At 36.6% G+C, this 27,908-nt stretch overlaps 2 protein-coding genes across 6 annotated transcripts in view; one reads left to right on the forward strand and one right to left on the reverse strand.

Annotated features, from left to right (window-relative positions):
* Positions 1–27,908, reverse strand: part of LOC123872428 (calmodulin-A-like) — a 205,707-nt gene that overhangs the window by 24,535 nt on the left and 153,264 nt on the right. For all 4 annotated transcript variants that reach the window (XM_045916708.1, XM_045916706.1, XM_045916705.1 and 1 more), the window contains 2 exons: positions 1,757–1,841; positions 1,192–1,376 (listed from right to left, as the gene is read on the reverse strand). In XM_045916708.1, coding sequence (XP_045772664.1) covers positions 1,192–1,376; positions 1,757–1,841 — 270 coding nt within the window. The remainder of the gene's footprint in view (positions 1–1,191; positions 1,377–1,756; positions 1,842–27,908) is intronic.
* LOC123872432 (troponin C-like) lies at positions 973–26,795 on the forward strand. Of its 2 annotated transcripts, XM_045916716.1 has the most exons (8): positions 973–984; positions 5,091–5,101; positions 15,385–15,394; positions 15,650–15,689; positions 17,810–17,953; positions 21,489–21,605; positions 25,288–25,419; positions 26,628–26,795. In XM_045916716.1, the coding sequence occupies exons 3-8, from the start codon at positions 15,392–15,394 to the stop codon at positions 26,654–26,656; spliced, it is 465 nt and encodes a 154-aa protein (XP_045772672.1). In that variant the 5' UTR covers positions 973–984; positions 5,091–5,101; positions 15,385–15,391; the 3' UTR covers positions 26,657–26,795. The 2 variants fall into 2 exon arrangements, with proteins under 2 accessions (XP_045772672.1, XP_045772671.1); XM_045916715.1 differs by lacking the exons at positions 973–984; positions 5,091–5,101 and having other exon boundaries at positions 15,287–15,394.

Consider the following 27,908-nt stretch of genomic DNA (forward strand, 5'->3'; position numbering starts at 1 on the left):
CTTATAGCCGCCATATTAATTTTTAAAAAATATAGCCAGCATCACTCGAGATGCCGCTGACGTAAGGATTCCAACAATATCCATATAATATCCAAATCTGTTCATGCATTTAGAAGCTACGGTGGAATAAAGAAACTCACATACACACCTACATACATTGATGAACCCTGAAAACATTACACTCCTTTTTTTGGGCAGTCGTGTAATTAAAATAAATGGCGTGGATATAATGAAATCAGTTTATAGAAAGCTCAAAGGAGAATCACACTAATTTGCAGACAACGCTAATTTTTCGTTGAATGAATCGATCAAAATCGATAAAAATAAAGAAAATGGCGTAGACGACTATAAAATTAGCCCTAAAAAGCGATTTATGTGAAAAGAACACGGTTTAGGACATTATTTTCAGAGATTTATGTCAAGTAAGGAATAGGTCGTTTTTAGGACAAAGGCCCATAAAAGCAACTACACACTTGCGACAGTGATCCGGAATTCAGTTTTATCACTCCACTTAACCCCGTGTCGTAAACTCTATCGCCTTATGGGGACGCCGATAAGGTGTTTGCTCTAGAATAAAACTACCCGTTTTAATGGCAGATCCATTCCATTCTATCGGCCTGTATGCATACAACTACTGCTGGATATAGGCCTTTCCAAGAGCGCGCCACCAAACACGGTCATCCACCTGCCTCATCCACCCGCTCCCCACTTACTTCTTTAGGTCATTGGTCAAGTGGGCTGGAGGTCATCCCACACTGCGCTTACCGGCACGCGATCTCCACTCCAGAACACGTCTGCCCCATCGGTCGTCGCGTCTGTTCTGCGACAGACATGACCTGCCCATTGCCACTCCAGCTTGCTAATCCTTTGAGCTATGTCGGTCGCTTGTGTCCTTCTGCGAATTTCCTCGTTCCGGATTTTATCCATGAGATATTTTATCCACAGCTGAGCTGAGCTGAGTTCAGTTTGTGGACGAGGCCAACTGTCAGAGTCCACGTTTCCGCTCCATACGTCATCACAGGTAAGACACACTCATTGAAGACTACATTCGAAGACCTGACGTAGCTTTGAAAATGCTTCCCAGCCCAACTGAATTGAACTTAAAACACGGGAATCGAACCATTGCATCTGCAGTCATACATGCTAACCACTAGACCAACGAGGCAGTTTTTTTTAAAGGTTGTTACTCACCAGGTTAATAGTAACAATGAGTTCGTATTGCTGATGTTTGTGGCCCTTCTTCTTCTTCCCTTGCGGCGTTTTGACGCCAGCCGCTGCAGCCGCCGCCGCTGCCTGCTTCGGAGGTGCTGTTTTTGCTGCTCCCTTCTGTGCTGATGGTTTGACAGGAGTTTTTGGACCGCCTTTTGTTGCTGCTCCTGATGAGTTTGAAAAACAATCCAATGTAACAAAAATATAGAAAGACAGGAAGAGAGATCTTTATTTGAGGCATTAGTTAGGTACATGTACAAAAAGAATCTAAATATATAAAAGGAAAGGCTGACTGATGGACTGACTGACTGATCTATCAACGTACGCTCAAACTACTGGACGGATCGGGTTGGCCATGCAGATAGCTGTTATGACATCGACATTTACTAAGAATTTTGAAAATTCAACCCCTAAGGGGGTAAAATAGTGGTTTAAACGGTAGTGAACCGGATTGATGATGATTATGACGATAAATACTAGAAGTCAACTATTGAGAACACGATATAAGAGTTAATACAAGGCAAAATACTATGTGTTTTCACAATACCTTTTTGCCCCGCCGGCATTGCTTTCTGTCCCGAAGCATTCTTTTGATTGACATGCCCGCTGCCGTCCGCTGGCTTATTTCGAGCCTGGAAATAATATACAAATATAAAGAAAATGCAGCAAAAACTGGTAAAAAACTGGCCAAGTGCGAGTTAGACTCGCGCACTGAGGGTTCCGTACTCGGGAATTTATTCCAACATTTTGCACGATAAATCAAAAACTACCATACATAAAAATAAATAAAAATCTGTTTTAGAATGTATACGTAAAACCCTTTCATATGATACCCCACTTGGTATATTTATCTTACTTTGAAAATTGAGACACATTTTTTTTTTAATGATGTAACCGCAAATTCGCGGTTTTCAGATTTATTCCTGTACTTGTGCTATAAGACCTACCTACCTGCCAAATTTCATGATTCTAGGTCAACGGGAAGTACCCTATAGGTTTTCTTGACAGACACGACGGACGGACGGACAGACAGACAGACAGTCAACAAAGTGATCCTATAAGGGTTCCATATTTCCTTTTGAGGTACAGAACCCTAAAAATACAGATTCGATTACTACTTATTGAGAATGTTTATTTACCAAACTTCATGCTATGACCTATGTAAGTATGAGTCGGGAGGCGATGTAGCATGAATCCACCTTTAGCATTCATTTTGTACTGAATGGTTTCATTAGATTTCGCTGAGGGTTTAGAAAATTCAATAAAAGCATGACATTTACTATTTTTGCATGGTCAAATAAATAAGCATATTCGTAGCTTATGGCTTTGAAAGATGTACGTGGAAATGGAAAATAGTAATTCTAAAAGGACTGCATTGACATCTAAGAGCGGTTACGCATTCATCCGATCCGAGTTCGTGAAAATGCGAATATAAAAAACTCGGACCTAATTCGGATGTTACTTAACGAACTAATCCGATCTCTGATCCAAATCCAAGCTATTCAGTTGACATCTTTGACGTCATCTACGTCATAATAATATGACCGATTTGAATCCGAGGCATATCCGAGATATTTTCACGGATGACGGACAGAACTCGGATGACGGAAGTCGGATCTTATGCGTAAGCTACCATACAAATAGTTAGGTATATAATATGACTATTTGAAACGTATTTTTACAAACTCGGATCGGATGAGTACGTAACCAACCTAAGCCTGCATTTATTTGACTCCTGCGCAGATTTTTGTTTCACATCACACTTTCGCAGTCAAGAGTGTAATATGAATGTGATAGTTATCTAGACTAAACTCAATTGGCATGTCTAGTGCTATCCTTTTCCGCATAGGCATTATGAAAATGATAGCAGTAGGAGCCTTTGGGTTTGTATGGTAATTTTTGAAAAATAACAATGTTGATAAATACTTATGGTTAGGTAACAAATAGAGTAAATACTGAAACCCAATATAAAATAGATATCCAAATAGCATTTCAAGTACTTAAGTATTTTAAATGACAATCAGTGTAAATTAGAAATGTATAAGCCCCCGACAAGTAAAGGTCACAGTAACTAGAAAAGAGCTGATAACTTTCAAACGGCTGAACCGATTTTCTTGGACTATAGAACACTCTCGATCAAGCCACCTTTCAAACAAAAAAATAACTAAATTAAAATCGGTTCATTAGTTTAGGAGCTACGATGCCACAAACAGATACACAGATACACACGTCAAACTTATAACACCCCTCTTTTTGGGTCGGGGGTTTCATTAAAATATTAATATCCATAATAAAAAGTTCATTATGAGGTAACAATGTACCGGATCCCATGTTTCATCTCTCTAATAACGCGTGAAGTTTGAAATTTATTGAACCCATTTCCGTTGAGGAATCGCTGGGTTTTCCTCGTTTAATTTTAATTTGGCCATTATTATTATGCTTAAATGCAGGTCGGTGAATTATTTTTTCCTCCCTAAAGAAATATAGGTATAGTTCGCGACAGGTCGACATGGCAATCGAGGTTTAGGTTTAAAGAGTTTATTTCTCAGAAGAACAATGTTCACTTATATGAGAATATAATAAATATAAATATAGATAAAACATCATTTTTAAAGGTACGGTGACTTTATACAATAATAATATTTCAAAACATGCTATATTCTAAGTTAACAAACTATAATATATATCTATCTATTATGTCTGACAGTACTTTTTTAACTCGGCTTCGGTTTACTTAAAAAACCCTCGAGTTACAGAATGGATGTGTTTTTCCGTAATGCCTAATTCTTATAATGGAACAAAAGGTCACAAAGTACCCAAAGCCGTCATTTAACCATTAAATATTAAATGTCCGGCGGTTAAAGTGCCATTAAAACCGAGTTTACTTTTATTGCACAATCAGCTACTAGTTTTAAAGCCTTTAGTACACATTCGTCGCGAAAGCATAGCAGCGAAACCGTTGTAGTTCCGCCATTTATGGTCTACATATCTATATGTATTGCGAATTAGTACCATAGTCATCCTGTTCTAACTATAGATTTGACTATGACTTATGAGTCTATCTCGGCGGTACCAAATTTCATACTACCTAGCAAGGGATATTTTTTCAAAAAAGGCATTTGCAGGCATTTTCACGTCAAAACTTCAAATAAATGCTCACAAATTGAAATTAAAATATTATTTAGGAAGTACCTACAAATTGATGCTAGAAAAAAATAACTAAACCATTTTGAAATCTAAATGCAAGCTAGTTAGGTTTTAAATGGTCAATTGCACTATGTATATTCTATATGTTTAAAATATCTTTCCCATGCGATAACGGTGAAGAGAGTTTCATCAAGGGGAACTTATAATATATTTAACTTATAATATAAATATGTTTATTAAAATTATCAATACTAATATTATAAATGCGAAAGTGTGTCTGTCTGCTACCTTTTCACGGCCCAACAGTTTAACTGATTCTGAAGAAATTTGGTACAGGGTCAGCTTATATCCCGGGCACGGACATAAGCTATAGTTCCCACGGGATCTTTAAAAACCTAAATCCACGCGAACGAAGTCGCGGGCATCAGCTAGTACTTAATATATTTCATGGCGGAGATGTGCTAGGGACTGGACAGGTGTGCTCAGTATGAGATTTTCATTTCTAGATTTTGAAGTTTCGCTAAAAGTGGTGAATATTCGCCTATGAGTAACCATGCATGACCTGACCTGGGCTTGATGCAAGGTAACTGGTTGGTGCGGCGTAAATTATCTGCTTGATCTGTTAAGAATACCATGTTTTTTGGCGGCAGCCTTGGCATACCATACAAATACAAAGACGTTATTATAAAAGATAAAGCGTCTCATATAATAGAAGTTACAAAGTAAAGCTTTAGAAAAATTAAAAATCCAGCGCCTAAAGTGCCATTAAAACCACTAGTTTTTAACCCCCGACCCAAAAAGAGGGGTGTTATAAGTTTGACGTGTGTATCTGTGTATCTGTGTGTTTGTGTGTCTGTGTATCTGTGTATCTGTCTGTGGCATCGTAGCGCCTAAACGAATTAACCGATTTTAATTTAGTTTTTTTTGTTTGAAAGGTGGCTTGATCGAGAGTGTTCTTAGCTATAATCTAAAAAAATTGGTTCAGCCGTTTAAGAGTTATCAGCTCTTTTCTAGTTTTCTTGTAGAAAAGAAGGTTAGATAACCGTTAGGTTCATAATATTATGTCAATAGACAAATGTCAAGCTGTCAAGATGGACGTTGCCTAAATACATAATTATTTATTTGAAAATGATGTTTTGGAAAACTCAAATACTTTGGATCGTCGGGGGTGTTATAAATTTTTAATTTACACTTGTAGTGCTACAATCAACTATACGCTTTTAAACGACGGCCAAAGGCGGTAACAATGTAATGGCGTTCATTAAAATGCACTTAAGTAGCTCCGTTGTTCTCTAAATGCAGTGGTTATTACCTAACGCTTAAATTTTTAATAAAAATGACCTCTGTGGTTTTAAGAATGCGTGCTACCATGATTTTTTAATTGTGTTTGTAGATAGTAATAAATAAAATTAAAAAAAACAACTATTTGTTAAAAATTACTATAACCAAAGTCTAGCTAAGTAAATACTCCTTGTCTATTCCGCGTAGGAACACCCGTAGCTGTATATCCCCTAAAATCTTCTATATACCTTTCGTTAAATCACATCTCGGGAACCAAGCCCCAATTATACGTATGTGTGCTAAATATAATGAGTTATCTAAAACGATACCTGGCATCGACATATTCCATGACTCGGCTATTGCCTTCAAAGAAAAACTCACCGACCATATTTTACCCAAAGCTAACTGACTGTATTTTTAGCACTTAACCTTTGTTTAACTTAGCTATAGTCATTTTATTTTTATTTTTTATAATGTAATTATGTTTCATATACCTTTTATTTAAGTACCTACTTGTATGTATCTATTATATCTGTTAAGTCTATTGTAATATAAAGTTTACTGGCGCTCTACAAAAATGTTGTGGACGCTAGTTATTGATATACATATCGGTCATGTAATAGTATGTAAGTAGTATATAAAATGTTAAATATGTATATTGTTAGCGTCCCTTAAAAAATAAATAAATAAATAAATACTCCACGTAATAAAAAAAAAACCCGAAAAAATATATACACCGATGGTTCTGTTGTCGGTGCTAGACTTTGTTAAGAGTATCAAGTTATTGGCGGCAGTCTTGGCATACTATAATTTAAACACAGAACGTTTATGTTACAAAAAATAAAGCTCCTCTTACAATAGAAGTTGCGAATAAGCCTCACCACTCACCCATTAAAATTAAAATCCAGCAGCTAAAGTATCATTAAAACCACTAGCGTTAGTGCTACAATCAACTATACCTACGCTTTAAAACTACAGCCAAAGGCAGTAACAATGTAATGACGTTCATTAAAGTGCACTTAGCTCCGTTGTTCTCTAAATACAACGGTTATTACCTAACGCTTAAATTTTTAACAACTAATTGTTAAAAATTACTACAACAAAAATCTAGATAAGCGAATTCTCCACTGAATAAAAAACCACGGATAAAATATACACACCGACGATGGGACTCTCAAGGGTTACCCAATCAAACTTGTTGTAATTTCGCATACACGTTTTGAAACTAATATCTAGGTATGTGTGTAGTTCGCCAGATTTTTGTAAAATTAATTATTTTTAAAGTTCGACGAGCTGAAAATTTTGCATATTTATGTAATATTTTTGACCGTATTCGTATAACTTTGAAGCTGAATATTTCCTTATCTACATTGCATTTGATAGGTTATATTCAAATGAGAGCCAAACTACGTTTGTTAGCAGCGCACGACGAATAAACCCCCTTTTAGGTTTTCCATTTAATTATAAGTGCACTTAGCTCCATTGTTCACTTAGTGTTGCTGTTATTAATAACTGCTTCATTAGGTAACTTTCTTATCTGATCTGAACTTATATATTTCCCTACTATTCTTACCTTTTTATATTGTAAATAAATTTTACTCTTTGTAACTTTATATTTAAGTTACGTAAATTATATGTATACAAGATAATTATAATTTTGTTTGGCTTTAATTTAATATATATTGTTTATTTTAAATATTTGCACACTATTTTGAATTTAGTAGAAAGTTATGGCTACTGATTATAAACTCCAACTTTCTTGCAAATAAGTGATTATTTATTTATTTGTTAAGAAAAACTTATATTTAAGTCTACGCAGACTTATAAATGAGTTACGTAGAGACTTTAGAGAGCAAAAGAGTAAAGATTTAACGACAAAACACTTTTGAATTATGGGCAGAGGTGATAACTATGTAATGACGTTCATTTTTAACCCCCGACCCAAAAAGAGGGGTGTTATAAGTTTGACGTGTGTATCTGTGTATCTGTGTGTCTGTGTATCTGTGTATCTGTGTATCTGTGTATCTGTGTATCTGTCTGTGGCATCGTAGCGCCTAAACGAATGAACCGATTTTAATTTACTTTTTTTTGTTTGAAAGGTGGCTTGATCGAGAGTGTTCTTAGCTATAATCTAAAAAAATTGGTTCAGCCGTTTAAGAGTTATCAGCTCTTTTCTAGTTTTCTTGTAGAAAAGAAGGTTAGATAACCGTTAGGTTCATAATATTATGTCAATAGACAAATGTCAAGCTGTCAAGATGGACGTTGCCTAAATACATAATTATTTATTTGAAAATGATGTTTTGGAAAACTCAGATACTTTGGATCGTCGGGGGTGTTATAAATTTTTAATTTACACTTGTTGCAATTTAATTATGAAGTGCACTTCGCTCCATTGTTCACTAAATGCAGCTGTCATTGGTTTGATTTTTGTAAGGTAGGTATTAATTCACATGAAATTTTCACTATAATATAGCAATTAATAGAAGTTTTGACAAGGTTTTAACAACCTATTAAACTACTACGAACTAGCAAGGTATTAGACTTTTATTTGAATTTCTAGCAAAAAGTAAAACATAGTGTCGCTATTACGAAGGATAAAGGTAGGATGAAATAAACTTTTAAATTACATTCGGCTTTTCTTTAGTTTTAAATGGAGTTACCGCACGTTTTTTACACAAAACTAAAAAGTGTTGAAGTTTTACTTTTTCATATAATAAAAACTTGAGGATCTCTGCGACTTCGTTCGTGTGGTTTTAAAAATCCCGTGGGATTTGGAAATCTTGGATTTTCCGGGACAAAAGTAGCTTATCCCCTTCCCAGGGATGCAAGCTATCTCTGTTCCGATTTGGGGTAAACTCCTCCAAACGGATGGGCGGTGAAAAGTAAGGAGACGAACAGACATACCTTCGTATTTATAATAATATGAATGTATGGATTTGGTTTTAAGAGCAAAATACATTTTCAAAAATATTATTCTGTAATCAAAAAATTGTACAGCCTAACATATTCAGTATAACCATAGGTAGTTTTAATAGGTAGATATATTAACGTACCTATTCTCGACGTAATAAGCGACGAGTGTTACAAATAAAGTAACATAACCATTCATTAAATTTATTCGGTTCAAAGCTGTCTCTTTCAGTGGAAATAATTTTCGTGTTTCTTTGGAACAATTCTCTCTGTGTATTTTAATTAGTAGTGAAAAAGCAAAAACATTGTTTTATTTAAATCAAAGCGATTCGTTATATAACATAATATTTATTATACAATAGTTGATGCCCGCGACTTCGTCTGTGTGGATTTAGGTTTCTTAAAAATCCCGTGGAAACTCTTTGATTTCCCGGGATAAAAAGTGGCATTTGTTGGTTTCCGGGATATAAGCTATCTCTGATACCATATTTCATAAATGACTCGGTTAAAGAGATAGGCTTTTAAGAATCCCGTGGGAACTCTTTTATTTTCCGAGATAGAAAGTCAATAAAACTTAAAGCTAGTCTTATCAAATTACTGTACAAATTATGCCCGCGTGGGTAAATTTTGGTTTTTTAATTTTTAGACCAAATTATGGTTAATTAAATTAAATTTACTGATAAAAATTTAGTTAAATTAAATTTTATCCAGTGACGATGTTTGAACATCCTCTATAGTTAACGAATAAACGTCCAAATTTAAGCCTTTTAATTTATGCGGTAAGCTCCGAAACGTGACGCAGATTTCATTGCGGTTAATTGTGTCGCTCATGAAACTCCGTGCAGCGGTTTTGCTTACAAAAGAGAATTAGGCACTTTAGTCGAATTTTAACTGGAACGCAGAGCTTTTAAACAGCTGCTTAGTTGTTCAACGTTGTTAGGCTGTGTATTATAACATCCATACCTCCATACTAATATTATAAATGCGAAAGTGTGTCTGTCTGTCTGCTTGCTAGCTTTTCGGAACTCCGTTTAACCGATTTTGACGAATTTGGTACAAAGATAGCTTGCTTCCCGGGGATGGACATAGGCTAATTTTTATCCTGGAAAATTGCAAAGTTTCAACGGGATATTAAAATACCAAAATCCGTGAGTGAAGCCGCGGACAAAACTTAGTATTGTTTATATAAACTACGAATAATTTATATTTTTGTGGTTTATAAAAGAAAGCACGAACCTAGTAGTTTTACAAATAGAAATTAAAATCCGTCTTCATCATCATATTTTGCACCCATCGCAGCCCACTACAGAGAATTTCGCGTGGTCTAGCGAGAAGTGGTCCAACGTGGTCCAGTATGACCAACGTGTTCCAGTGTAGTCCAGCGTGGTCCAGAGTGGTGACCAAGTGCGGTTCGGCAGACTTTGCACACCTCTTAGAACATTATGTGCAACTCTCTGGCATGCAGGTTTCCTCACGATATTTTACTTCTCGCACACAAAGGGTTCCGTATCACAAAAAATAAGATTTTTTGTTTATTTTTAAATTTTCATGGCTATTTATAAGTTTTTATTATTTGTTGTTATAGCGACAATAGAGATACAAATTCTGTAAGATTTCAACTCTCTACATACTCTGTACCTTACGTTTCACGAGATACAGCCCGCTGACAGATAGACGGACGGACGGACGGATGGACAGCGGAGTCTTAATAATAGGGTTCCGTTGGTCCTTCGGGTATGGAACCCTGAAAAGCAAGTTTCAATCGAAAATGAACGATGAGAAACTCCAATCCCAAGAGGCGCAAAGATAGTTTTTCTCCGATTTGAAAACTTTCATGCCGCCATCATTGAAACCCCCCGGGAAATAAAGAAATATTGGACAAGCAACGAGTTTCTTTACTGATTGTTCTAAGAACTATAACTTTATATAATGTACTAGCTTATGGCCGCCATTCCGTAATCTACCAAGTCAGCAAAGTGTGAGAATTTAGACACCTTTGAGAACGTTATGGAGAAAGACATGCAGGTTTCCTCAGGATGTTTCCTTCATCCTTAAAGCAAGTGATATTTAATTGCTTAAAAATCACATAACTCTTAAAAGTTGACCCTATTTCTGCAGGAGGCTGAACTGTTTTTTTTCAATCATATTAACCATGTTTTTTACTATGGTAAATTATTTTGACGATTCAAAAGCACATGTAAAAATTTACTTAAATAAAAAAAACGATTCTATTCTATGATTACTATAATTCCTCTTTCCTTAAAAAAGTTTTTTTTTTCTTTCTTGCTTTCTTTCTACTCCAACTAAGCGTAAAGCTTGAGCTTGGAGTGATACGATAGTGAGAATAGTGCAACGGGTGGGGTTTGAAACTTTGAACCGCCGACCTTTCAGACTTCAATCCGCTTCTTAACCGTTGAACTATTGAGGCTTTAATCACTAAGCTATCACCGCTTGCTAAAAGCAATAATACCTAGTAAATCTAGGTCACTGGATTATAACTATTTCTGAACACAGTTGTACACGTTTACGCCATAAAATATTCACCCGACTCATTTTCACATAATGATAATGCCATTTTTCTGGCACAATGGAATATTTTCGCCAGCTCGATTTATAAACTGACAGCCGTGCGCTATGACAAAAAAAAAACGCGTAATAACAAACCAGCTATTCTTTCCCCTCGATGCTAAGTCGTTATAAAGCCCTAGAGATCGTGGAAAATACTGAGAACTAGCTTGATAAAAACAATTAATCAATAATCCATACTAATATTATAAATGCGAAAGTGTGTCTGTCTGTCTATCTGCTACCTTTTCACGGTCCAACAGTTTAACCGATTCTGATGGTACAGGGTTAGCTTATATCCCGGGGACGGACATAGGCTACTTATCCTGGAAAACCAAACAGTTCCCACGGGATCTTTAAAAACCTTAATCCACGCGGACGAAGTCGCGGGCATCCTCTAGTTTAACTATTATATCTTAATTCTTTTAAAAATTAAACCCAACTTTCTGAAATAGGCGACTACTTCAGAAAGTTGGGTTTTATTTTTTAATTAATCTTCAATTAATTATAATTATGAAATAGTCTTAAATATAGATTCTTTTGCATAGGAGTCTACTTACAGTAAGGAACGATTGCTACTCTTACGTGAACGGCTATTACCATAATTTATTTTGAGTGATAATAACCGGGACCGAAGACGCGACACGACGGCTATCCAAAGTTTACAGAGGATAGGTAAATTCAGACCTCTGAATTCAGGTATCCAATTGCAAATTATGTAGTCAATTCTATAATATACTCTTTCGATATTAGGCTACACTCAAATGGTTACTCTACTTTGTAAGTATGGAAAACTCAGTATGGTAGACTAGACTAATATTGATGCAATGGCTGCAGAATAAGCCGATCCGAAATACTTGCTAAGTCAAATGAGAAATCATAAAATCACCAACGAATCGACTGTTAAGTATAGTGTAAGTTACAATAATCTATACTAATATTATAAAGAGAAAAGACTTTTTTGTTTATTTGTAATCGAACAACTCTAAAATTACAGAACCGATTTTAATGGGTCTTCCACTATTAAAAAACTACCTTAGCTAGGAGTTTAACACCTGGGTTATAAATTACAAATGTACCGTGGACGAAGTCGCTGACAATAGCTAGTTATTATAACGTAGAAGAATTAAAATACAAGCATTAGAGATTATCAAGCACCTTCCCGAAAATTGCCGCCAGTTATTTAGCTATAATGAAGCTGAACGTGTGAACGATAAATGTTTTTATTGCGAGCGCAATAAATACCGAAATACCGTGAAACTTTACCCGATGAAAACGCGAATTTATTGTTTGATAAAGTATCGCGCGGTCGGCTTTTTAGAAAATATTTTACATACTATGCTTAATGTTACGCACACATTATTGTTTTTCGTTAGTCATCTTAACAAATTCATTTTTTATGTCATGAATTTCAATCGATTGGCTCACGATTGTGGTTTACTTGTTGGTAACATGCTCGTGGAATGTCAGTGAACTGCATATCGCTCACGAGAGGCATATAATTTAGAGTTCGGTACCTCATAAGGAAAAATGGAAGCCTTATAGGAACACTTTATTGTCTGTCTGTCTGTCTGTCCGTCTGTCCGTCTGTCGTGTCTGTCAAGAAAACCTATAGGGTAATTCCCGTTGACCTAGAATCATGAAATTTAGCAGGTAGGTACCTCTAGGTAGCTCTTATAGCACAAGGGAAAAATCCGGAAACCGTGAATTTGTGGTTACAACACAAAAAAAATTAAAATATGTTCATGAACAAATAATAGGATTAGTGTTTTCAAAGTAAGATAACTCGACCAAGTTGGGCATCATAAATGAAAGGGCGTCGCCTGTACATTCTAAAACAGATTTTTATTCATTTTTATGCATAATAGTTTTTAAGTTATCGTGTAAAATGTTGGAAAAAATACCCGAGTACGGAACCTTTGGTGCGCGAGTCTGACTCTCACTTGGCCGGTTATTATCCTGGAAAATCAAAGAGTCCTCACGGGATTTTAAAAACCTAATTCAATGTGAACGAAGTCACGAGAATCATCTAGTATTCAAAATTGTCCCGCAAAATCCACATACATACCTACCTACCTACCTGTTTCGACAAAAATATACACTGTACAAATAGGTGGTTTTATCGCTAAGCACGATCTCTTCCAGGCAACCTTTTTACATAAAAATAAATTTTACATTTTGTATTCGTGCACTTACATAAAATAAGTACACAAAAACTGTTTGTACATTATTTTGTACCCTTACTATTCCCTTTGCGGATATTCAGGAATAAATTATATACTATCCTGTAATTTTACCCTCGGAATATATTGTATATTTTTTAAAAAGGTAAAAACTTTGTCGTGTAAATTTTTGTTTGGAGGCGTCTTTTATTTAATACCTAATAGCTATGTGCCTAATCTTTTTTTTCTCGCTCGTCTGGCTTTACAAAGATTAGCCAACCCTTTACGGATATTCAGGAATAAATTATATACTATCCTGTAATTTTACCCTCGGAATATATTGTATATTTTTTTAAAAAGGTAAAAACTTTTGTCGTGTAAATTTTTGTTTGGAGGCGTCTTTTATTTAATACCTAATAGCTATGTGCCTAATCTTTTTTTTTCTCGCTCGTCTGGCTTTACAAAGATTAGCCAATGTCAAGTTTGTAGTTATTTGTAACAATTTAGTTAAACTATACAATTATGGACCCCGTCTGTGCCGGCGCTCGCCGACACACGCACGGCACCCCCTTAGAGCGCTTTCCAGTCAGTTTTAACAAAAAAAAAAACACTCCAAAAAGGCAGAGCACGCCCGCCAGCTAACACCAACACAGACGAAGTCCGTATGTAATCTTATACTTTACCGTACCTACGCTACTTACGTCACTTTTTCCACAAACAGCATAAAATGAAGTTAATCATTATGTCTTAAATATAAGCTTTTTGAAATCCTTTCTTGATACTATTAATGCGAAAACGTGTCTGTGTGTCTAACCTTTCGGTTCAACCACTAAACAGGTCTTGCCGAAATATTGTATGGAAATGTGCATTCTGGAGGGATACTTCTTATCCGCCACGAGATTTTAAAAATCTAAGTTCACGCGGATGAAATAGAGAATTCAGCTCGTACGAGGATTTTGAATAGAGGACTCTAATCAACACCTTTTGGTTCTTGAGGGCACGTCAATGTTTTAAGCATTTCAATACCATTCATTAAAGACATCTATACTAATATTATAAAGAGGAAACCTTTGTATATTTGTATTTTTGTATTTTTGTATGTTTGTATTGAATAGGCTCAAAAACTACTGGACCGATTTCAAAATTTCTTTTACCATTACTTAGAGGGATTCTTCCGAATCCGTATAGGCTATATTTTATCCCGGAAAATAGATAGAATTTTTCGTGGTAGTGAAAATTGTGGAGTAAGGCGTCGAAAAAACTGCCGTACGTTAACGATTCTCGCGAACGCTGCCTAAATGGTTAGAGATGTATGGTTGACTTCTATAGAAAAGTTGTAGAACTCAATAATGCCTACAAAAAAGTCCGCGATAGTATAAACCAAACATTTATGTTTTAGCCATTATAACCACTTTTCCATAGAACACCCGTGCGAAGCCGGGGCGAGTCGCTAGTATACCTGTATAGAGGATGCCCGCTACCTCGTCTGCGTGGATAGTAGGTTTTTGGGAATCCCGTGCGATCTCTTTGATTATCCGGGATAAAAAGTAGCCTATGTCCGTCCCCGGGATATAAGCTAACCCTGTACCAAATTTTGTCAGAATCGGTTAAACTGTTAGACCGTGAAAAGGTAGCAGACAGAAAGACACAGACAGACAGACAGACACACTTTCGCATTTATAATATTAGTATGGATCAGGTATACCGTATATCGATCATCAGTCACCTACCCATCGGCGGTACTCTACGGGACAGAATTTGAACGGTTTAGGTCATAGCCCACCCCGCTGGCCAAGTGCAGATTGGCAGAATTTAGACACCTTTGAGAACATTATAGAAGAAATACTAAGTATGCAGATTTTCTTGACGTTTTTTTAAAAAACTAAACATTTCAATAAAAAAAAATATTAACTTTTAACATCATTTCAATGACACTCCATACAATGTTTACTCAAGTTTAATTGCTTCGTTTACAGTCCCAAACATTCCTGACACTGCTGGTTTAAATTTCGAACGTGGAACAAGATGGCCAGTTGGTTCTGGCGCGCGCTTTGACGTTCCCGCGCTTTCTAGGCTCTAAAGTTCTAAACTGTGTACGAGGCTATATAAAAAACAAAATGGTGCGATTTTAAATTTTAATTTTTTTACTTTACAGTGATTATGATATCTTAATTTTATTTAAAAAAAATCCTTTCTGGGAAAAAAATTACGTACCTATGCTTCAATTTTCATATTATCGTGAATTTTTTTAATTATTTATTTTATGAATTATCAATTTCTCTATACCTATTAAAAGGTCGAAATTTGATTTTTTTTAAATCATTTTTGCCTTCAACGGGTTTTTGGAATTAAAATTGAGTTTTTCATCTTTGCAGACAACTCAAATTACCCAAATGGATGATGAGCAAATAACAAGTGAGTACTTTCATTTTTTTTTTAATTTTGACTCTTAAATAAGTATCCAATGGCTGCAACTTCATTCAGGTACATAGTTTTTTTTTTTGAAAATATTCTGGCTCTCCAAGAAAATAAATCGCGGATAATTTCAAAAAAAGCATAACTAAAACTGAGAATATGTCCATACAAGCTACCTCTATGCCTTTTGTCAAGTAAGGTAGTGGTTACCATAGACATTTTTCAAATCTACGGTGGTTACGTCGCAAAAAGGTAAAAAGCATAAAGACAAACAGATAGACACACTTACGCATTTAATAGTATGGATTAGCATGTTTAAATAATTGGATAGATATTATTGTAAATTCCTAAGACAGTTATTTTGACCATTTTATTGCTTTCCTATTCCAATTCAATTTATTCAACACTAAAATTAATCTGTCAACTAACAAGATAAAGTTGAAAACTAAAACCCGACTGCGATAGTCTTAATAAACGCTGAAATATTATAGTAAAATTGATTTCCGTCGCTTGGTATATTTTAATGTTGTAGTACAGTATTTCATGAACTCAGAATTTTCTTCTCTTTGATTTGACATCCCACTCGATACAATAGCAAAAATATTTTTGGACAACCCCACTTTTTTTCATGTAACATCCGTTTGGTCAAATTTTTTCGTATAAAATGTAGACAAATTGATTGACACCTCATTCATCAAAATCGGCCCAGTAGTTTAGGCGCTCCGGTGGAACACACAGAATCTGGATACATACATACATACATAGACTGCTAAAATTATATCCCTTCCTTTTGGCTTTGCCGCAGTCGGGTAAAAAATAGAGGTGCGTATCCATGATTAAGCACCCCACCCCCGTACAGAAGGCCGATGTCTTAATCACTAAGCTATCATCGCTGACGAAGCTAATATAAATACCGAGAACTTTTATTGTGTTTGTCATCGCATAAATAGAGCTATGATAATATAAACCGCATGCAAGCGGTCGCTTTCAACTAGAAAATTTAATATCCAACTTCTATTATGAAAGTTTTATTAAAAATACAGTTGAAGTTGTTTTCACTATAACGGTAAAATAGACGGCAATTTTCACTCCGTGCATTAGAAATCGCATTTGCACCTACGAGGCAAATACATCGTATCTTAGAAATTCAATTTCATTTAAGTATTCATTACAATTTGACCACAAATGTACCTTGAATGTGATTTTGAAAAAAGCGAGAAATTCGGAGTGGAGGGTACGGTCAAATGCATCTACCACTGCACTGGTTTTAGTATGCCTTTCCTGCCAAGCTTGCAAGAAACTCGGTTGCGGCGTATGGAAAATCATCAATCAATAAATATTTTAAAACCCTTTGGGAACTCGTAATTTTTCCAGGGCAAAAAATAGCCTATAACCTTCTCCGGGATGCAAATTATTGTACCAAATTACGGCCGGTGAATAGCTAGTACACAGACAAACAGACTCATTTCTGCATTTATAATATTTAATACATGGAATGGATAATGGAAAGGGGTCACGATCTTCAGCAATGAGAATACGATGCAGAGTAATTTTCTACTCACTACTCGGGTATCGATTTTTTAAGTGAATGCGCTACACCGATAGTGTACATAAATCATGTCCAACCGACTAATGACATGACCTAACTTCACAAAGTTAGGGAGCAACCTAACTTTTTGAAGTTAGCTAGCATATAGGTAACCTTATAATTTCTTATATCAACTTTTATTATAAGTGCTTTAAGAATATTATGATCAACTAGCTGATGCCCGCGACTTCGTTCGCGTTGATGTAGGTTTTTTAAAAATCCCGTGGGAACTCTTTGATTTTCCGGGATAAAAAGTAGCCTATGTGCTGATCCAGGGTATAATCTATCTCGATTCTAAATTTCAGCCCAATCCGTCCAGTAGTTTTTGCGTGAAGGAGTAACAAACATACACACACACACACACACACACACACACACAAACATACATACAAACTTTCGCCTTTATAATATTAGTGTGAAGTGTGATATACTCTACATGCCCATACTCATTTGACCAGTTGATGGACAATGTCCTTTTTACCCACGTTCAGTAGTGGGCCGGCAATGATGATGATAAACGTTTTATCCACAGTGCTCCGCCGGGCATTCAGTATGTTCGACTCTAGCAAACAGGGCCGCATCGAGAAGGAGAAAGTTCGGACCATCCTCAACACGATGGTGCACAGCTACGATGACAACGAGCTAGATCAGATCCTAGAAAACGAGGACGTTGATGGTGAGTACACCTAATTTCACAAGGCAATGTTGCGACCGTGCCCATGCGTATGAGATTTGGATAGAAAACAGGGCCGCATCGAGAAAGAAAAGTTAGGACCATCCTGAACAACGAACTGGACCAGTCTACCGATAAGCTAACTTAGAACTCAGTGTCTTAAACTGAATGATACCTACCGAGTTCATCAAACATTTTTTTTTAATCCATTGAAGGTTTTCTATGAAAAAATATTTTTATATTAAGCAAAAAAAAAATTGTTTGGAATGGCTTCGTCTGCCAGAGTGTACAAGAGGAAGGAGCTCTCGTCGTGATCCTGAATCGACATCTGTCAAATATTAGATACTTGATGATTTGAGCACTAGGGTGACGAGAACTGAAGGATTCAATAATTAGTATTTATACTTTTACTTAGTTTTGCTGAGGACAGCTTATCCTGAAAATTTCAGCTTTCTAGTATAATCCAGACCGAAGCTATTACGGTTCGAAAATACGACGAAACGCTTACAGAAAAGGTAGTTAGTGCCCTATCCTTTAGTTTAGCTCGTCTTGGCGGGGGCACTCCCGTGCCCCCTTGTCATCACATCACACTAATATTATAAAGGAGAAAGTTTGTATGTGTGTGTGTGTGTATGTGTGTGTGTGTGTGTGTGTGTGTGTGTGTGTGTGTGTATGTTTGTTACTCCTTCACGCAAAAACTACTGGACGGATTGGTCTGAAATTTAGAATGGAGATAGATTATACCCTGGATTAGCACATAGGCTACTTTTTATCCCGGAAAATCAAAGAGTTGCCACGGGATTTTTAAAAAAACCTACATCCACGCGAACGAAGTTGCGGGCATCAGCTAGTAATATTTAAAACTCTTTACCACTCTGTTGTCTTGATGGCCTATGCCACACCACATCACCCTAGCTTTGACAGGTAAAGCCTCTAAAAACTGTGCTAATGCGTAGTTAGTACATAGGTGGAGGTCGTTAAAGAGTGAGCAACAGCCTAAGGTCTTGAAAGCTCGTAAACACTGATCCGGCTCAAATCGTGGAAATAAAGCAGTTATAACAACACATAAACCCTCGTTGTGATCACCTCAAGGAGCTATTCGGGTAACGTTAACAACATGTCACGCGCACGTCACTAGTCGTCAAAGATGCTATTATTTCACCTCACTTTGATGTTGGTGGGGTATTTTTAGTTACTTGAAAGACTGATATTTTTGCGCAATTTTTTTCGCGAGAAAGGAGTTAAGTAGAGTTCATTATTTATAGAGTTCAGAATGAGAAGGGTTTAATTCATAGTCTACCACGCTTACAAAGTGCGGATTGGCAGACTTAACACACCTTTTTGAGAACATTATGGAGAACTCTCAGACATGCAGGATTCCTCACGATGTTTTTCTTTACCGTTAAAGCTAGTGATATTTATCGATTAAAACGCATATAACTCTGGAACGTTAGAGGTGCGTGTCTGGGGTCAAACATTGGACTTCCCAAATAGAAGGTCCGTTAGGCTATTACTGCTCATGGTAATGGTAATCGACCCTAAAGGTACTCAAGTTATACGAGGTAGGAACAAATCTATAAAAAAGATAGCTGACACATTCAATTCTCGTTGTGATCACCGCAAAGACTGGATGAATTAGAGTGAGAAAACTCCTGGTTTGATCCAGAATCGACAATTTGTCAAATATTAGGTTATGGTGACGTAAAATCGAAGAAAAATAGGGCTACTTGCGTCAAATGTACTAGAACATTTGACGCCTGCCAGTGAAGTCGAATCCTCGACGTTTTGTTAGAGGTTCCCTAACTGTCGTGTCGTAAAGAAGCTATTCGGGAAACGTTAACATGTCACGTGCACATCACTAGTCGTCCAAGATGCTATTATTTCACCTCACTTTGATGTCGCTGGGGTATTTTTAGACATTCTAAGGACCGAAATTACGGCGTAGGACTGGATATTGTTTTTCTTTTTATTATATGTATGAATAGAGAGCGAACGAGGAGACGGATTTGTCAAAATCAAAAGAAACTCATCTATACATTGCACTTCAATCTAAATAAAAGGAAGAGCTGACTGACTGACTGACTTATCAACACATAGCTACTGGGTGGATCGAGCTGAAATTTTGTGCAGCTTGCAAATAGCTATTTTCCTTTTGTTTCTACATGGCATCGTTCCGGAACGCTAAATTGCTTAGCCGGGCAGACCAGAAGTTTAAAAATCATAAAACTCTAAACTTCTGCCGGTAATCGAGCCCGGGACCTCCCACTAATAAGGCCACTGTGCTTTTCGGTATATTTTCAACTGAGTGAAACAGCACTGTTGAACCACCCAATATTAAATAGCTTATTTGATTGTTCATTCGGTCGCTATCATTCAGTTAGTGAATCACCTCGCTGGACATCAATGGTAATCAATAATGAGTTGCAAGCCCCCCAGAAGTTTTTATTCGCAATGACCCAGATTGTACCCAGTTCTACATAGACTTTATTATACCTGCAATTGGATTAAACCCGCTCAGCTATTGAATATGCTAACGGTACTAGAATAATGGACGCATTTAAAATCGGCGACGTTCTGATGCCCGATTCACCCCACTCTCCCCTACCTGCATTGCATACTAAAAGCCCGGTACAGTCCTTTTCACCCAAATCGACTCATTTACATAACGGAAATTTCGCATTAGGGTATTGCATAGGAATATCTATTTGAAACAAGTGTAAATTAAAAATTTATAACACCCCCGACAAGTGACTAGAAAAAAGATGATAACTTTCAAACGGCTGAACCGATTTTTCGATTGGATTATAGCTATGAACATTGAACACTCTCGATCAACCACCTTTCAAACAGAAAAAACAAATTTAAAATCGGTTCATTAGTTTAGGAGCTACGATGCTACAGACAGATACATACGTCAAACTTATAACACCCCTCTTTTTGGGTCGGGGGTTAAATATTACATAAGGTTATGATATTGATAAGTTATTAGGTAATTAAGCACCTCATCATCATTATGATCGTCAACCGATAGAAGTCCACAGCTGGACATAGGTCTCTTATAGAGACTTCCACACGTCATGTTTTGCGACGCCTGGATCACTGGATGGTGACTGCCTCTGGATGGTTCGAAGTCATTTCATTCATTCGGTTCAGGTTCATTTAGTGGGAGGACTTACCACGATGCGTTGCCCAGCGTTGAGATCACCATTCAACCATAGTTCGGTTTTTCGAACTATGTGACCTGCCCATTGCCACTTCAGCTTTGGTACCCGCTGAGCTATCTCAGTTCTCCTACGACGACATGAAACGAGTTCTAGGGATCTGATGTTGTGCCGTGGCGTGTGGAAGTCCCTATATAAATGTGGCGTGGTAAATAAATGTTTTGACGATTCAAAAGCACTTATACTTATTAAGTTTACTTGAATAAAAATATTATATTCTATGTCCAGCAGTGGATAATAATTATAATGACGTTGATGAGATCGCAGTATAGGGTTATCTCGTACCAAATTAAAAAAAAATCTTTACTTATTTGCAGGTTCAGGAAAGCTTAATTTCGACTCGTTTGTCCGAGTAGCAACACATTTCTTAAATGAAGATGACGAAGCGTTGCAGAAGGAACTCAAAGAAGCTTTCAGACTTTACGACAAAGAAGGTAAGCTTTTTTGTACTTCTAAGCACAGTTACGGCATCCGGATCCTCTCGCTGCGAGAGCAGCCTTCTAAGGTGATTTCGTATGGAGCGCGTTACGAATAAAATCCTTTTTATTTAAATTCCATTTAAAAATCCAGTCGCGAACTTGTGTCAACGTTGCAATTAGCGAAATCGATAGACAGCTGTACTCTAACTTCTTTACAAGACTACACATAAATGCAATTGATATGATATATATATTTTTTTATTCACTATAGGTAAGCGCTTGACCACAATCACACCTGATGGAAAGTGATGATGTGGTCTAAGATGGGACGCGTTTATCTAGAAGTGATAAAGTTCGAACTACCGATAAGTAGCGATAGCTCTCTAGATACAATACCAAAAAAAAAAATTTGGAGACCCCCAATTTTTTGGATGTAACATCCGTCAGGCTATGTCAACCGGACCATAATGACGAATTGATTGACGCCTCATTCGTCAAAATCGGCCCAGTAATTTAGGCGCTACTGTGGAACACACAGAATCCGACACATACATACATACATAGACTTCCAAAGTCACAGTAGTCAGGTAGAAACATATTGTCCAATCTGTTGCAAGTTAATTACAAAAAACAATGTGTAGCACTCTTAGAATTCCTTTGAACATTTATTTTTTAAAAAGCGCGTTAATTTAAAACATCGTTACTGTAACTCACTCCCCCAATTTATTAAGTCTTAAATATAGTGAGGTCTACACTATATTGTATAATAAATTGTATCGGACAAAAGAATTTTATACTATTCGACTATAACTTTGAGAATTTTATACTATTTCGAGAAAGAGGTTAGCCGCTAAATCCACCTCGACTGGGCGGCTTTCGGGAAACTTTGAAATGTCTTCTTGTTCAAAATTCCTCTCTGCTTGAAGACCAAAGTCTTCGAACAGTGCGTGCTGCCGGTGATAACATAGGGATCCAAGACATGGTCACCAAATATGAGCCACATAAAAAAAGCTCATTGTCACTCAGAAATAGCTGTGTTTGGCGTTTATCTTCGTGATTAAATCAGAAATGAGGAGATCCGTAGGAGATCCAGCCTAACCGACATAGCTCAATGGATTACGAAGCTGAAGTGGCTGTGTTCTCAGTTAAGATAATTTGTTTAGGTGCATTTTGGCATTAGCTCATAACCGTATATCAGTGAACATTATATAGAGTTGCAAAGCTGGGCCTTTTTTTGTCTCTCGTCTGGCTTTACAAAGATTAGCCAATGTCAAGTTTGTAGTTATTTGTAACAAGTTAGTTAAATAAACTATACAAGTATGGACCCCGTCTGTGCCGGCGCTCGCCGACATACGCACGGCACAACCTTAGAGCACTTTCCAGTCAGTTTTAACAAAAAAAAAACACTCCAAAAAGGCAGAGCACGCCCGCCAGCTAACACCAACACAGACGAAGTCCAAGCTGGGCTTTCAACATTAGGCATACGTCTCCCACATGCTTTTGTCATAATGCGTAGGTAAAAGGTTCCCACTAACAGTATTCTACCACGTACATTTTGTTTCTCAGAAAAAAAGTAACGTTTGGTGGCACTGGGATCTTGGACCATCGTAGTATGTACCTACTAAATTGTATTTGCGGGTTTTATTTGAAGCAGAGCACCCGCTTGCTGTTTGCTGAAAAGTAGGTGTGTTAGTTTTTCATTATTTGATTAAATCAGTGCAGCTGCAGAGTCGCAAACAAAAGTTTCTTCCATTGTACTTACTGAAAAAATACTAGCTTTATAAGTATACTGGTTTTACAGACTAGCTTTTTATTTCGCTAGATAAAAAGTAGGGAACATTTCCTTTTATATAACACTAGCTGACTCGCCCCGGATTCACTTGGGTGGAGTTTTTGAATATCGGTGACAAAGGTTTCTAAAAATTCTGAATCAGTTAATTCCTACTGATTTTTTTATTCATTATAGGCAAGCGCTTGACCATAATCACACCTGATGGAAAGTGATGATGAAGCCAAAGACGTCGCATTTACCTAGATGATCCATATTCACTCTATTTTGAAGATACCCAGATTGTAATTACAAGATTGTAATTACAATTGTAGAAAACACAAATCGCCTTTTTTTATATAGTAACCTTTTCTAAATTTAATTTAAAATAATCTGAATCCATTGCGATAAAATCGCGGTCATCTAGTATTTTACCATCTTCTCTCAAACTACTTAGGTAAGTAAAAGGTGTTAATGGTTCAAGGCTTCACTGAATATTATCAATTTCTGCAACTCCCGGTATGAGATGTAAGTCAAAACAGCAACAGCAAAATAAATAAATATTCGCTTCGATACGATCAATTCCTTGGCGCTTCGCCAGCTGCTCCCCATCTGATTGAAGTTGCGAAAACAGTTGAATTTATCGCGGAGTACTGACAAACTTACTGTCCCCACTTGGCGCCGCTACCAGATACTATGTGAAATCTCAGTTAATGCCCAAACATTCATTTTTAGGGTTCCGTACCCAAATATTATAAAGGCCGGCAACGAATCAGCGGCACCTCTGGTGCTGCAAATGCTCAGGGGCGGCGGTAATCACTTAAGGTCAGGTGAAACGCCTGTTCGTTCGGCAAAGGTGTGCTGATTCGAGGCGCGGGAACTAAAATTGACACTGTATCAAATGGTCTCCGTGCTGAGACTATGTTGAGAGATGTCTTACAGTACATTTAGTTCCGAGTAAGCTCTCATGACGCTCATATTATTATCGCCAAAATGGGGAAAATCAAGTTGCTTAAAAACAGGTCGGCAATCGCAAATCCAGCGTGTGTTAATACAGATCAGTGGCCCATATCTTCATACCTACCTGACGCCGGATTGTTTGTTTGCAATCACTACATACTGACATTTTTATTACGTTCAGTTCGTATTGCATTCAATGCATTAGATTAATAATATATTCTGAGCGTAATAATTTGAATTTATTTCGAAAATCTTGAACATAGTTCACCGTGGCCCAAATACTTGGTACCTAGCTATCTACTTGTGTCTTGAAATTAACTGTGAGTTGATAATATTTATATGATAATATTTCAAGAGAATCGTCTAGTTGTAAATTTTCATATAAATAAAAAAGTGATAACGTTTTTCTCCCAGTAAATTGTAGGCTAATTTTCATAATTTTTAGAAATGTTTGTAGATATAATGAAGAACTACGCTCGTACGTTTTCAAACTTCACATATAAACAATGATCTAGATATATGTAATACTACACACTAGATGGCTCATTTCGAACAAAAAAAAATTGTTAATTTGATGGCCAGAGCAAGACCCAGTGCCATACCATCTTTGACAGCTTCACACTTACATAATTTTTAACCCCCGACCCAAAAATAGGGGTGTTATAAGTTTGACGTGTGTATCTGTGTATCTGTCTGTACTCTGTAGCACTGTAGCTCCTAAACTAATGAACCGATTTTAATTTAGTTTTTTTTTTGTTTGGAAGATGGCTTGATCGAGAGTGTTCTTAGCTATAATCCAAGAAAATCGGTTCAGCTGTTTGAAAGTTATCAGCTCTTTTCTAGTTTCTGTAACCTTCACTTGTCGGGGGTGTTATAAATTTTTAATTTACACTTGTATTTTATTTAAAATAGTCCTTCTATAGGTACTTAATAATAAATGACTGATATAAAAAGTATTAAAATTTTCAGGTAATGGCTACATCCCCACGTCCAGTCTACGAGAAATCCTGGCTGCGTTGGACGACCAGCTGACGCCAGACCAACTCAATGAGATGATTGCTGAGATTGATACTGACGCCTCTGGCACAGTTGATTTCGATGGTATGTATCACTCATCAGGTAATCGTTATACTCTTACGTCCAGTCCACGGGAAATTATTACCACGTAGGACGACCAGCTAATGCCAGACCAACTCAATGAGACAATTGCAAAGATTGATACTGATGCCTCTGGCACAGTTGATTTCGATGGTATGTATCATTCATCAGGTAATCGCTATACTCTTACGTCCAGTCCACGGGAAATTATTACCACGTAGGACGACCAGCTAATGCCAGACCAACTCAATGAGACAATTGCAAAGATTGATACTGATGCCTCTGGCACAGTTGATTTTGATGGTATGTATCACTCATCAGATAATCGCTACATTCTTACGTCTAGTCCACGTGAAATTATTACCACGTAGGACGACCAGCTAATGCCAGACTAACTCAATGAGACGATTGCAAAGATTTATACTGATGCCTCTGGCACAGTCGATCTCGACGGTAGATAATATGTATTATGGGTACATTTCCACGTCCAGTCTACGCAAGATTCTCGCTGCATTGGATGACTAGCTAACGCCAGACTAACTCAATTGTAAAGAGCGATATGACGTTTCTGGCACTATTGCCAATCAAATTGAATATTATTGTAAATTGAACAATTGAAAAGAGCAACCGCCGAGTTTCTTGCTGGTTCTTCTCGGTAGGAACGGCATTCCGAACCAGTGGTAAATTATTTGACGATTCAAAAGCACTTGTAAAAGTTTATTTGAATAAAAATCTATTCTATTCTATTCTATTGATTTTGATGGTGTGTATCACTCATCAGGTAATCGTAACATTCTTACGTCGAATCCACGTGAAATTCTTAGTTGGACAACCAGCTAATGCCAGACCAACTCACTTAAGTGACACACTGCCACTTCAACTTGCTAATAGCCTATGCCATTGGTTCTCCTGCAAATCTCCTCATTTCGGATCTTATTCCTCAGGGAAACTTCTAACATAGACCTCTCCATACCTCACTGAGTGCCTTTGAATTTGTGGACAAGGCCGTTTGTCAGTGTCCACGTTTCAGCACCATAGGTGAGGGCAGGAAAGACAGTGTGAAAATCATAATGGAGCTAAAACTTCTTGAGATGGTCAAATTAATTAAACATAATATATTGTTCGAAAATAGCTGCTGACTAAGGTTTTTTAACGCTATAATAAACTATTGTTTCTTATTTTAATTAAATCTCGTTTTCTATCTTTTACAGAGTTTATGGAGATGATGACCGGCGATTAAGATTGCAACACTTAGTTATAATAAAATTATAAGTTATACCTAAGTTTATAACCCATATCAAACACAGACGTAACCGCATGTTCTAGTCACCGTACATGATTAATTAAATTAAATTCTCCAATTAAACTATTTATCTCAACTAAGTTTTTTTAAATATTTCCTCTCCTTAACACTTAAATTTATTCATAATTAAAATGTTCATAATTAAAAAAAACGGTCAATAATATTATTTATTGATTAATGTATCTGTAATCTGTCTTCAAATTACTTAGCGACGTTATTAGTTCTCTAAAAGACCCAAAGAAATTGAAAGTACTACTTAGTGCCTATCTCATATTAAAAATTATTATTTCTTACACCCATGAAAAGACATTTATTATTTTGACAAATAATAACGTTGCTTTCGGCTGAAATTAAATAATTATTCTATCTGTCGTCTGTCGATATGTTAGTTAGCAATGTTGTTATTTGTCAAAAATTACTGGGCTTTCTTGACGAATAACAACGGGCCTTCTTGACGAATAATAACGTTGCTAAGTAATTTATCGACAGATTACGGATAGATTCCTTAAAGGCCGGCACCGCACCGGCACTGCCTCTGGTGTAGCAAAGGTCCAAATCACTCAACATCAGGTGACTCGCATGCTCGTTTGCTCTCTATTTTATTAAAAAAACAACAAAGTGAAGGGTTCCGTTTTTCCTTTTGAGGTGCGGAACCCTAAAAAGAATTATTTATTGATATTGGCCTAAGTAACTTATCGACAGACAACAGATAGATTGGATATAAACTTCGGCCGTTAGGGTTCAGAAGTACGTCTGCTAACTTTTATTAAAATAAATGAATTTAATTTCTTCGAATAATAGGGGTAAGCACGCTATATCGTCATTAACACCCTTTTTAGTGAATAGAAATGGCTGAGTAAGTATTAAATATGTATAGGTTTACAATAACAATCACAACTTTAAACAGGTACGGGGAGCACGCTATGCCAGATCATTAAATTGACTTTTCTAAATCATAGAATTCAGAATTGGTATAGAAATGGATAAGAAGAGTGAGATTATCATCGCACAGATGTTGTAGTGAATGTAGAAAAATTTGCGCCTCATAAGAAAGTTTGGAAAACAGTTCTTTTTTGACGTGACAACGTCTTATAATTCGATAGAGCCGGCTGCACCCACGAAAAAACATGACTCATGCGGCGTTACCTCGCTCTCAGGCGTTCCATGTAAGGCTTGAAGTGCAAGCGAG

The sequence above is a fragment of the Maniola jurtina genome, chromosome 15 (assembly GCF_905333055.1).
Source record: "Maniola jurtina chromosome 15, ilManJurt1.1, whole genome shotgun sequence".
In the NCBI taxonomy this organism is placed as follows: Eukaryota; Metazoa; Arthropoda; class Insecta; order Lepidoptera; family Nymphalidae; genus Maniola; species Maniola jurtina.